Source organism: Rousettus aegyptiacus, unplaced genomic scaffold (assembly GCF_014176215.1).
Source record: "Rousettus aegyptiacus isolate mRouAeg1 unplaced genomic scaffold, mRouAeg1.p scaffold_m13_p_2, whole genome shotgun sequence".
Taxonomy (NCBI): domain Eukaryota; kingdom Metazoa; phylum Chordata; class Mammalia; order Chiroptera; family Pteropodidae; genus Rousettus; species Rousettus aegyptiacus.
Window position 1 is genome coordinate 75,852,897 of NW_023416295.1, and position 13,112 is coordinate 75,866,008.

General features: G+C 38.0%; 2 protein-coding genes across 7 annotated transcripts in view; one reads left to right on the plus strand and one right to left on the minus strand.

Moving 5' to 3' along the window:
• Positions 1 to 13,112, plus strand: part of TMEM163 (transmembrane protein 163) — a 342,830-nt gene that overhangs the window by 22,853 nt on the left and 306,865 nt on the right. The gene's annotated exons all lie outside the window — the stretch shown is intronic.
• ACMSD (aminocarboxymuconate semialdehyde decarboxylase) overlaps positions 1 to 13,112 on the minus strand; it is a 34,716-nt gene that overhangs the window by 14,920 nt on the left and 6,684 nt on the right. Inside the window, exons 3-5 of the mRNA XM_036237868.1 lie at positions 10,642 to 10,735; positions 8,132 to 8,251; positions 6,859 to 7,031 (exon numbers count right to left, since the gene is read on the minus strand). Of these exons, the coding sequence (XP_036093761.1) occupies positions 6,859 to 7,031; positions 8,132 to 8,251; positions 10,642 to 10,735 (387 nt within the window). The remainder of the gene's footprint in view (positions 1 to 6,858; positions 7,032 to 8,131; positions 8,252 to 10,641; positions 10,736 to 13,112) is intronic.

Genomic DNA, 13,112 nt, shown 5'->3' on the forward strand with positions numbered 1-13,112 from the left:
AGATTAAAGCTTAGAGTCTTACCATGTCTTTTCTGAGCATGCATCCTTTCCTGGGCATGTGCATGACTTTCTAGATTCTTTTCTCTTTTTACTCTTTCCCTCTTCGCTTTCAATTAAATCTCCATAGAGGATCCAAGCGTTATTTTTACACCATTGCTTCAAACAGCAACATGTTTTGCTTATTCTGAAGTTTAATCTAGATAGACTTTTTCCTTTATCTCAAATTTTCATGATTTTATAGTTGTAAAGTTGTTAACATTTCAAAATGATTGAAAAATCTTGTAAATTGATATTATCACAGTGGTTTTCACTATAGTTTAATTATTCAAAGTCTATATGCACCTTTATCAAATACCTTTATTGAGCACTTTCTATGGGACTGGAATATTGCTATATCCTTTACATGATTATCTTATTTTACCTCATCACCACCCTAAGAGTTAGGTACTGTTATTATCATCTCTTATTTTATTGATAAGAAAACTGAGGGTTAACGAAGTCAAATAATTTACTCAAGATCTATTTTTCATAACTATTACTAGGTAGTGCAGCATTAACTTTTTAAGCATCATTCACTATTTGCTTCAGAAGAATAGAATTTCCAGGACTTTTTTTTTCACGTCATCTTCACTCTTATTTTTATTTCTAGACTTAATTGTATTATCATTTTCCAGCATATTTCTCAGGCATGCAGAAACAAATCAACAAACTAACTGAAACCACTAAGAAGTATAAACTAAAAACAAAGACTAGCAGCAAGAGTGAAGAGAAGATCACATTTGATAGGCCCATGAATATGCAGAGACTTCTAATCGTATTTTTTGTGACCACACTTGAATATGAGCAGACAGTAAAGGATTACAGGCATTTGAGGAAAGCAATTAATATGAAAAACATAGATTTTTTTTTAAAAGGAGAAAAAAGCCAATTGGAGGAAGATTTACAGAGAGAAATAAATTTATCAAAATTATTCCTATATTCAGTGAGGTAAGAAAATATATTGTATCCACTCAACAATAAGAGATGTGAAAAAAAAAGTTTAGAGAAGAGTACAATAACAGCAGCTTTTGGAAATTAAACAAAAAAATCCAATTAAATAGAAGGATTTAAAGTTCAAGAAATATCCAAGTAAGTAAAACAAAAGGTCAAGGAAGGGGAAATGTAAGACAGAAAAAAATAAGATTCAATTTTAAGATATTAGGAATTCCAGAAAGAGAAAATAGAGGGAAAGAGGTCATTAAAGCAACAAATTAAGAAAATTTACAGAATGAAAGGGCTCACCAAGTGGCTAGCATAATGGGTGGACATAGACCTGTATCAAGTAACATTGTTGTGAAACTTCAGGACAAAAAGAAAATCTTAGTCTCTGAGATTTGGGGGAGGAGGGGAGACAAGCATGTATTATATGAAGGTTCATAGATTAGAATGGCATTACATTACTCAACAGCAACACTTAGAAGTCAGAATGTAATGGAAAAGTATCTTTATAATTAATAGGGGAAAACAGCTTTTAAGCTAGAATTATATACCTAGCCAAACAACTCATTGAAGAAAGAATAAAGACATTTATAGAAGTTTTAAAAATTTCATGTCCTTTTTCAGAAAGTTATTGGTGATATTCTCCACCAAGAAGCTGGCTAGTCCAGATTGGAGCAATTCAAAAGACTCCTGAAGGTATTTCTTCAAGAAGATAGAATTAATATACTACTGTACCCAATGTGTTTGAATGTACTGAGAGGAGAGTTATAAAATTGGTGGCGAGTTTAGAGTTAAGCTAGTATAAGTAGTGTGCAAAAAAAGAATGAAAGAACAAAAGGATGAAAGATAGATGATAGGTAGGTAGGTAGGTAGGTGGATGGATGGATGGATAGATAGATAGATATTGGTGGACTGCAATCATCTCATTTAATCTCATGGAAACTCTGAACCAGAATTTGGCCAACTATGGGTTACCTGAATTTCTGACCCAGTGGAAATGAATGAGATAATAAATGTTCATTGTTGATTAAACCACTAAGTGTTAGATTAATTTGTTATGCAGTAATAGACAAATAATACAAATTTTGGTGCCAGGAAGTATGATGTTGCCATATTGAAAACATGATGTAGGAATGAATTTGGAACTGATTTGTGGGAGGAAGTTGGAAAGGCCTTGAAAATAGTGAAAGACTAAAGATCCTTGTAAAGACTTATTAGAAGCCTGCTGGCCTGTGGAAAGGCAATCAGTAAGGACGTTAGGGAGAATGAGTAAAATGTTTTTGGAAACTAGAGGAAAGGATATCTTTGCTCTGTAGTAGCAAAAACTTTAGCAACAATGTCACCTACAGTAATATGAAAAGTAGAAAACATATTTAATGTACTGGGTGATATAGCTAAGGAAGTTTACAGAGTATCGAAGATACTAACTGGTTGCTTCTTTCTATTTAAAGTAAAATGCAAGGGAAGTACCTTCAAGGAAGGATTATTAAATATAAAGGAGCCAAGAATTGTTGGGTTTGAAAATCCCCAGCCCCTCTAATGACAAATAATGCTAAAATTAGAGCTTGATTTCTGGCAAAGATTAAATCTAGGAAACAATTAGAAAAACTATAGTCTGAAAATGAAGTCAAGATGTTACTATAATATCTTTGTTAATACCTCAAAAGATTTAAGGCAGTGCCTTAGAGAACTATTCTGTCAATCAATAAGGACTTGTAGATGGCTTAAGAATGTTGTCTCTCAGTTGTCTTCTAAGAAACCTAGAGTAGAGAAGGGTTTTCTTAGAGATTTGTGGATAAGGCTTTTGCCTAATCGTGTGAAACCTAATAAGATTCATAAAAGACCCACAAAGTTTTTAAGACATTTGCATTAGCAGAAACACCACCAGGTTGAACTGAAAAGAACAGATAGAACAAAATGAAAAGAAACCTTTGGACCTCAAAACGTGTACTGTCATGAAGCAGTCCGTAAAAAATACTCAGCCACAAACATAGGCTACCTTTTGTAGAAAAAAGAGGGATGACTCAGAGTGTTGAACCAAGAACAATGGAGAATTACTCCTATGCTTTGAGTTCTAATCAAGGAACTGCCGACATGTGTCTGATGGATTTCAGATTTACTAGTGACTAGTGACTTCTCCGAACCTCCCATTATCTCCTTTTTGGAATGGCGAGACTGTAGCAACTATCCTTTGCTTGTCTGTGTGTTAAGCAAAGAACTTTTCTCTTCAGTTTGAGAAAAACTTTACATGGAGCGCATCATCCATAAGTTAATTTAAATGAGATACTAGACTTTAAGCTGATGCTATAAATGGATGAGACTTTTGGGGTGGTCATAGGAAGGGTGAGGATATTTTGCATTTAGGAGGAATGGAAATAATTTGTGGCCAGTGTGTGGAATGCAGTGGTCTTAAAGTATGTCTTTAAATTCTTTGACATTCCACTCCTTGAATATGGGCCAGATAGCAACTTGCTTCTAATGAATACAATGAGGCAGAAATGATACTACATGATTTTCAAGACTAGATCATAAAAAGAGGGATAGCTTCTGTCTGATATTTTCCTCTCCTCTCCTCTCCTCTCCTCTCCTCTCCTCTCCTCTCCTCTCCTCTCCTCTCCTCTCCTCTCCTCTCCTCTCCTCTCCTCTCCACTTCTCTCCTCAACTCTCTTCTCCTCTCCTCTCCTGTCCTCCCCTCCCTCCACTATCTTTCTCGTCCTCCCCCCCCACCCTCCCCTCAGATCACTCATTCTAGGGGGAAGCCAGCTGCATTGTAAGGACACTCAAGCAGCTTCGTGGAGAGTCCCAGCTGGGGAGAAACCGAGGCCTCCTGCCAAAACCCAACACCAATATGCCAGTCATGTGTAAAAGCCACCTTGGAAATAAATCCTTCATCCCCAGTCAAGCCTTCAGGTGATTGCAGCCTTGACTGACAACTATCTTGTAACCTAATGAGAGATCCTGAAACAGCTTTGGTGTTTCTAAATTCCTGACACACAGAGGCTGCAATAAATAATTAGTGCTTATTACTATTTTAAGCCATGAGTTGGCACAATAGATTATGTAACAATAGATTACCAGTGGATCCAGCCAAAATTATGATGAAATTATAATAGGAGGATGACTGACCTCTCAAAAATTATTCACCTAAATAAGTAAAGGGAATTTTCTATGATCATGTTAATATAGGGAGGCAATAGGTTTTCCTTTTTTCATATTTTTCACAATGATAGAATGATAACATAGAACTAGCACTCTTTGTATTGGTCTTTAAAAAAGAGTAGACATAAATTATAAGCAATGAATATTAAAATGGAAAGACGCTAAGAGATTATGGAATTTAAGTTCTCTGTTTAGCATAGTGTTTTAGAAAGGGTAAGTGTTCAACAAATATTTTGGTTTATATACATAAGACATGTCTAGTCTTATAGTATTTAAAATTTTGATTTATCAAAGTAATTTCTATACATAGTTAATTAAATACTACTAATACCTTTCTTATCAAGAGCAGTCCTGTGCCCAGTTTCCGAACTCTTGTCCCACAAGGCAGCCACTTTGATTTTTTTAACCTGCATTTTTTGGTAATTACCTTCGTAACTCCAGATAAAAAGCATATACTATTGTTTCTTGATTTATCAGCTTTAAACAGTGTTTACTGACTTCCCATTACGATCACTGAGAACTTCTTTACTACCCCAACTTCTTTCCTCCATTTTCTCAGTAGAATTACAATTTTCAGTTAAACCAGTACTTAGTATTTACACTATAGTTATTATTTACTGCTGATTAAGTAATGTATGATGACTGTCTGCCTTCATATGGATGTTTGTGTTCTTGGAGTTAATTATTTCCTTTTCTTTCATTTGCTTAATTTTCTGTGTATGCACTGCTTGTTCCTAATGCATCAGCAGATGTGTTGAATTCCTGGCAGTCGTAGTTTCAACTTCTCAAACATATCAAATATTCCATCAATTCCATTTTTCCTGTCCTAGAGACCTCCCTCCACAGCATTCTGTCTTCTTACTCTCATCTGGACAGTTGCTCTGCAGCCTGGCCACCATGCTAGGACTTTCCTTAGCCATTCTGGTTTGCAGATTGTTTTTGAGAGAATTTGCTCATGTGAATGTAACTAGAATGAGGAGGCATTAATATTTTAAAGAGAATCCTTAATTATTAATAGATACTGCTTATATGTTCTGGGTTTACCAGCCTGTGAGGTCACATAAAACGAGGTCATATTTGCTTTGGATGCCCAGACTACAATGGGTCAAGTCTTCACAGTTTGAATGAAGATCTCAGCACCACTAACTTTGCAGAGTTCTCTCTGAGTTTTTCTGGGGGATCCCCAAAAGGGGGATACTCACATGTGCTCACTAACTAGTCTATCCACAAGGCTTGTGGTCAATGTGTACCATCCTGAATGCTGTTTGAAGATGCCGATAATATTCCTCACTGCTGATGGTATCCCTCATGAGGTTGGTGTTGTATTTGCCAAGGATGTTTTCTCCTCGTTTTGCCATTTCCAAGAAAACCATGGGTACTAGGCTTGATGGGAGGTAATAAGAATGAAACTTTCTCCAATTCCACGCTACTTTCCCACTCCCCCTTCTTCATAGCTCGAAGTCCAGAGCTTACAGTCTCTTTTAGCTTCTTGAACTCTGCAGTTTTCTGCTTACATACTTGCCAGAGTCCCTTTGTCCTAACCAAAAACAATTAAAGGTCATGACCAACTGGCAAACACCCATTTTGGCAGAAATGACACAAAAGCTTGAAGCCTCAGAAACACATCTCAGTCACATAATGTAATACCAAACTAGAATGTTTAATATCACTGAGTTTCTCAAATCAGAGAGGCAGTCCCCTTTAAAGTGGGATGAAACCTCCATTCTGGAGATAGAATACTATTTGTACGTTTCAAATGGTGGACCTCTTTTTCTTCCAAACAAGATTATACATGCCTTTGAGTCTACTTGAGTCTACTTTGAGTCAATAAGTACCTTATTGCAAATCTTTAAGTATGTCCATATTCTTTTAGAAAACCTCAGATATTTTTTCCTTTGCAAAAATTTGGACAACTTCTATGAGTATCTGTCTGTAATAAAATAGAATCGAAATACTAAATATTTTAGACTTTTCACAAATCAGGCTGGCCTTTGCTCTAAAAATTGTCTTAACTTGCTGAGTTAGCATTTTAAAAGAGTACTTAAAGGTGGAAATACCACCAACAGGGAGACCTGCTAGCAGACCGCAACAGAGGAAAGACATCCCTGTGAAGTTTAAAGTACTCCCATCCTGGTCTTTTTTGCCAAGTGAAAGAATCATTTTCAAAACAAAGGCTGAGTTATTCCAGAAAGAAATTTCAGGTGGCACACAAGACCCTTCATTATCCTTCTTTGCCTCCCTGTCTGGAGCCGTTTCCTACTTCTTTAATGTTCCAATTTTCTTTATTAAGTGGATGAGGACAATTAGGTTCACAATTTATTTTGTTAGAAAGTGGTAGAATCTGGATTTTTACGCAGGTTAATTTGACTTCAAAACTGGTAGCTTTTTCTGTGTATCACATCACAATACATCATTTTGGATAGATACAGAGATGACCCAGAGGAACAGAGTCTTATCTGGGAAACTACTCAGTCATGTGGATTATCTAGAATTTCCCTGGCATGTATAATGGTCCCCTGGTGATACACACTCTATGTTGAAGGATGTTCTGCATGCGATCCCCTCCTTGTACAAGCAAACCTAATTTCAAACCTCACTGTCCCTCTTCTTTCTTCTAATGCCTTTTCTTCCATCCCCTTTTTTTGGAGAGAGACTCAGTGACTGGTTGCTGAACCTGTACTCTGCTCCCTACAAGCCAGCTAAATGGCATACCCAGCTTACCTTTCCTATGACATCTGTTAACAGCTTGAGGGCCAGAGAATCATGAACCAAGGAGTCTGTGTAAAAGGAACCAAGGTATTTCTTTGAGTTGATTGGATTGTCTTGGGCACACAGATCTGGGCACATGCTGAATCCATGGGAGATTCTTCCTACTCTGAAGGGGAAGGCTCCACCTGCAAATAAAACCCATTACTGAAGGGCTGGCTTTGATTGTAAAGGATTCCTTTTAATCCTCATATTGTGTGCAAAGAGAAGTTACTGTAGTCCAGCTGGTTAGCAGTATTTACAAAGGATTGGATTCCAAATGCTGACAGGTGACCCAGAAGAAACAACATGAACTCGTGTAGAAATTCAGATTTGAGGAATTTATCCTAAAGAGAGAAGACAACTGTATAAAGATATGTAGTCAGAGTTTTCAAATGTAGCATGGTTGTAATAACAAATTACTGAGGCAACCTATCAGTTGAGGAATATCTCAATAAGTATGGCATATTCATAAATGTATTGCCATGCAAGCAACCATCAAAAATCAGGAGCTCTGTATTTACATTGAAAGATGTCTCTATATGGTAGTGAGAAGGAAAAGCAGATCAGATAACAGCATGTTGAGTTTGATTGCATGTGTTTGTATGTGCATATCTATGTGTGTGTGTCTCTGTGTTTCTGTTTGTGCCTATATGTGTCTAAGAGTCATGAACTCAATTACCTACAGGGACCAAGCAGGAAATATAAATGAATGAAATAGGTCTACTTAATAACAATGTGAATGGTGGAAACTATTGCAAACTGGAGAGCTTGTGATCTGATGAGAGAGATTTAAATAGAAACAAAACAAAATAAAGCAAAAACTGTGCCAATTAAACAACTTGTCTGTAAAAACGGAATTTGGTTCCTGAACCATCAAATACTTTATGATTACAATGATGACTGGAAGGATGTTATGGATTGAATTATGTCCCTCTAAAATTCACATGTTGAAGCTCTAATCTCCAAGGTGACTATATTTGGAGACAGGGCTGTTAAGAAGATAATTAAGGTTAAATGAAGTCTTAAAGTGGGACTCTAATCTGTGCATGCAGAGTAAAGTCCATACGAGGACACAGTGAGAAGGTAGCTTTCTACAATCCAGACAGAGAAGCCTCACTAGAAACCAATTCTGACAGCACCTTAATCCTAGAACTCTTAGAACGGTGAAAACATTTCTGTGGTGTAAGCCACTCAGTCCAGTATTTTGTTATGGCAGCTGAGCTGACCAATATAAATGGAGTCTTACCTTCATATGCAAAACATACTTTCAGTTTAGGAAACTTCTCAAACACTCCATCCATGATCATGGAGCAAATGGCTACAGTGGTCTCTGCTGGCATTCCCGAAAAGAGGAAATGGTTGTCACCTCAAGCAAGAAGTTCAGTGATGCTGATAGCCAGGGAGAAGCAGGCTGCTGTAATTGTCAGTGCTGAGAAACGTGGGGTCTCTGTGCCCCAGCATGGTTTGACTGTATACAGCTATTACTTTGGCAAGCAGGACAATCTGACGCTTCCTATTTGCACTTGCAGGTGGAGTCATCTAATAGCTAGAACAGTCAAGGAGCCAGAGGACCTGGCTTTTGTCTTGATTTCCCCAGCTTCAGTTTTGGATGCAAGGGGGCAAGAGAGTACACTGAGTCTGGGTTGAACCCTAACTGTTCCAGTTTTTTTCTTTCAAGCCTTTGTTAAGGTGTAATGCCCCAGAGCCTGTGCTTCTTCACCTGTGAAATGTGGACAGTATTGCCCATCTTGCAAGGCTAATGTGGAGCCTTACAAATAATGGTGTCTGAAAGTTCTTGGCCAGAACTTCACATCGGATGTACTGAACAAATATTAGTTGCTGTCCTGTGCCTCTGTTTCCTCATCTGTAGAATGGGGGATAATAATGGTTAGTTTTGCCACTTAGTAAGTGCTCAATAAATAGTAACTAATATTATTCATTCCAAATTTCTGCTGCTTAGAGCTGAGGTTGAAAATAAGTGGATTAAATGAATTACTTCAAGTGCATCGTGCTCCTAGAACAAGCAGATACTTCATGCTTGATGTCTTCCTTTACCTCCACGGAGTCAGTCCGGGCTACATTTTCAGATTACTGCTTTTTAGACTGTGATTATGAAATCTCTGGTGGCTCCACAGCAGGGCCTTGCACCTCTGGAAACGCCTAATTTTCTGGCTGCCAAGTGGGGCTTACTGAATGTACATCCTGCCCTGTCGTGATGTGGATAGAGATGAACTGGCTCCTTGGCCTCTTGGAAGAATGATGGATTCATATGTATCTGGGAGTGGGCCAAGCTTCCTGAGACAGGGAGATGGACAGCATCACTTCTTTTTGGTCCCATGATTCTGCTTTCCATTAACTATTTGGACTATAGCCCCACAATCCATTCTCTATACAGGAGCCAAAAACGGAATATTTACAATGTAAACTGGGTTATGGCTCTCTCTTGCTGGGAATTCTCCAATCTGCCAGTGACCACTTTTGTATCCAGAATAGAATTTTGAAATTAGCCTATTTGTTGGTTTGTTTATGATATGTATGCTTGTTTGTCATCCTTTTTCTCTAACCAGAATGTAGGCTTCAGGAGGGCAGAGGTTGTGTTTGTGTCAATATGCTCAATGTCTAGTACAGGTCTGACATGCTGGTGGAGATCAATATATATATATATATGCTGCATAAATGAATGATGAAATGACCCTTTTTGCAAATGCTTTCTGGGAAGTTGCAATATAAATAAGTTTGTTTTACTTATCAAAGTGTTGTATGAATTAGGATGAGATTTTCTTTGTTGCTGGAAAGCATTGAGCTTATTAGGTCATCTCTTTCTACTAATCGTTGTCAAAAATTGGATAGGGGATGGATAGGAAGATGCCTTACTATATACACTGGTCTTCAAAAGCAATGCCAGGGACATAAAATATCAGAGCAGAAAGAGAATCCAGACCAGCTCTGTCATTTTACAGATGAGGAACTTGGGCCCAGGGAGGTGAAGTGACTTGCCACAGGTTATACAGAAAAATAGAGACTAGCTGGAACTGAAATGCAGTTGTTTGACTTTCAATATATTGCTCCGTTTAATTCTTCATAATGGTTACTTCATAATTACTTGTATTAATTGGGCTGAGAAGAGAATGGATGATGGCCTCCCCAGAGTAAATCCAATGCTGTTCATTTGGGGACCACTTTTCCTTGGGTTTGTATATGAGCTCCACTTTTCACTTGTGACCCCAGAATTTTACATGTGTCTCCATTTCTTCTTATCGATAATGTAAGGCCTCAGTTCCTCGGATGGTAGAAGGTGACCTACTACTCATAACTCCAGGGTTCTTATTTGTAAGAGCCGATGCTGTTATTGGTTTCTAAAATATCTATTACATAAGCATGGCTACTTATTTTTGGAGCTTTTCTAAGGTCTGTGTAGTGAAGGGGTTTTGGAGACAGACAGATATGTGTAAATTCTATTTGTGCTTGTTCACTGTGTAACTTAGACAACTTTCCTAACCACTCTGAGACTCAGTTTCTCTATCTATAAAATGGTTATTATAATGTCAACTTTGTAGACTTTTGTGTGGATATGATTAGAATCACAATCCATACAAAACAAGTGATATATGCAGCACTTGTCTGGGTGAGAGCTCAATAACTCACAGTCCTTTTAATAATTTATACTTTCTCTCTTTGACATAATAAGGTTGATAGATAATTGAAAAAAAACAAAGACTTTATCATCTTTTTCTAGACCCTCAGTTTGAGACAAACGTATAAGCCAAGGGAACCAGTATTTGGCCATTCGCCCATCCATCTGCATGTCACACGGGTGCACCAATAGGGAACAGTTCAGCTTTTCAGCTGCCTTCAAAGAAACAATGCGAGAGAGAGAGAGAGAGAGAGAGAGAGAGAGAGAGAGAGAGAGAGAGAGAGAGAGAGTTACTTGGATGAGTCGGCAAATACAGGGTCCTGTTTTAGGGAAATTGCTTTTCTCTAGGTCTGCATTGATCTCAATAGATAAACTTAAATATTTTTGAAGTTGTTTCTTGATCACTGTAAGAGTCATTGATAAACTCTGCTTGTGCTTGGAAAATAAAAAGGACACTTAGATTTAACAAGGGGATCAGTGGATTTACCATTGAAGTTGATTAACTTAATATACTGTTTTGCAAAACAAGTTAGAGGAAACATTCGTCATTCAAATGTTTTGGCTGAGAGCAAAATATTTAAGGACTGATCCTGCATCTCAAATGCTGGGGGACATTTCTCCTGTGGGTACCTACTTGGTCCACTCTTTTAGAACTGCTCAGTTTGTATCTTTGGAGTCAGGGCTGGAGTATTCCCTCCTTTCCTCCACCTGGAATCCTGAGGATATGGAAAGCAAGGAAGTGATGTGGTGAGAGCCAGGGGTTCAGGACTAGGCTGGAGCAGGCTGGCCTGGCCCAAGACCTCCAGTTACTCAGAGCCTGATACTGGGTGGGAATTTTTGGGGTCTGCAAGCTCTCACATAGCCTCAGGAGCCCAGATGAGTTTCTGAATAGTCTCGTGTGAATGAAATGACTTTAGAAAGGAAAGAGCTCTTAATGCCTCAGGCGGGCAGGTACTGAGAGGAATGTCATGGGCAAACCTGCTCCAGGGCCTTCTGAGAAATGGAAATACCATCTGGATGAAAAGACCTTTATTCAAAAAGTCCCCTCAACAGGCATTGAGTATTAGTACTTATCTAGGTTCAAAACAGATTTTCTTTAGCACACTTCTTTTCCAAATATACTGGAGTCCAGGAGTGACTTACATATTGATATGTGAGCTAACTAGGCTGATGCAATACAACTTCTGTACATAAGCATTTTTAAAATGTAGAAACAATTCTGGGACAACAGGGGATTCTGGAAGTGGCAGGCCAAAGGTAGATCAGAGAAAGGACTTCTAATTTAATGGGTTCTGAGGAGCGGGAGATATGCAAATCTTTTAACAGGAGAGGAACTAATTGGTTTCTGATAGTGGATGCAGGCTGGAAAGAGAATATTGGCTTCTCGGGATGGTTGGGCTTGACAAAGGCACTTGATCATGGTATCTCAATTAGATTTGACTCTTCTTTAGGACCAAACTTGATTCTATAGCCTATGCTGGTTCATGTCTATTCAAATGAAATTAACATATTTTTGGTTACCTTCTGCATATGAGGCATTGTAGAGAAAACAAAAAGCAATCCCTATACTCTCAAAATTATAACTCACATTAACTGGCACATTAACTTATGTGCCAAAGCCGTTATACAAATTTTACGATTATTAACTAGTTTAATTCTTTATGAGATAAGCACTCCTATTACTCCCATCTTAAAAAGAGGAGAACTAAGGCAGATAGATGCTAAGTAACTTTCTCAGTTCTTGTGGCTGATAAATGGCAGAAGTAGGCAGTCTGCCACTACTACTCTGTCTGCCTTATACTCCTAACAAAGTCATTTTTGTGCCAGAAAACTGAACTGACCTGAATGCATATTGTTGGGTTCACTCACTGAAAAGCGAAGTCTAGGAGATAAAGGGGACAGCTTTGAAATGACAAAGCCAACTTGGCTCATGGTAACCCTCTCATCTGTTTCAGCACTTTACTGACACAATTTACAGAGTAGTGAGGCTGACAAGTCTTGCTAACCAAACAAATGAGCTGTCAATCCCAGGACATCACAAATCAACTGGGGCCAGGATGCTCTCCTAAATTCCCTCAGAGACTGCAGCCCACAAACAGCCTAGTTAGAATGATGGATGGGTTGAGCTAGTCAAACGAATGAAAATACCATCCATTTGGACCCCAACCAGTTGCTGTTGCTTTCTGAGACCCTTAGTAATTCATAATTCCAATTCCAATGAATAATAAAATGAATTGCAGCTGAAGTTTTGCTGAAACAACTTGGATGCCCAGTAAGTAAATCCTCTTTCAAAGCTCATTAAAATTTCTAGAAAACATATACTGCATAGCTCAGTCACTGTAGCCAATAAGCTTCAGGGAGTTCAATATTTAGAGGAACATTAAATCTTTCAGGTTATTAGGAGGCAATTTAATAGGCAATCCCCCAACTAGTGGGCAGTGTCCATAGAAACAAACATGGGAAAAATTTAGCATGTAGTCAGAGCTCAATAAAGATTAAATGAATAAAATGATCAGTGATTACAGTGCATAGTGAGTCTACCAACATCTATTTAATTCATTATTGAAGAGTTTGTGTTTACAGTGAAAATGAT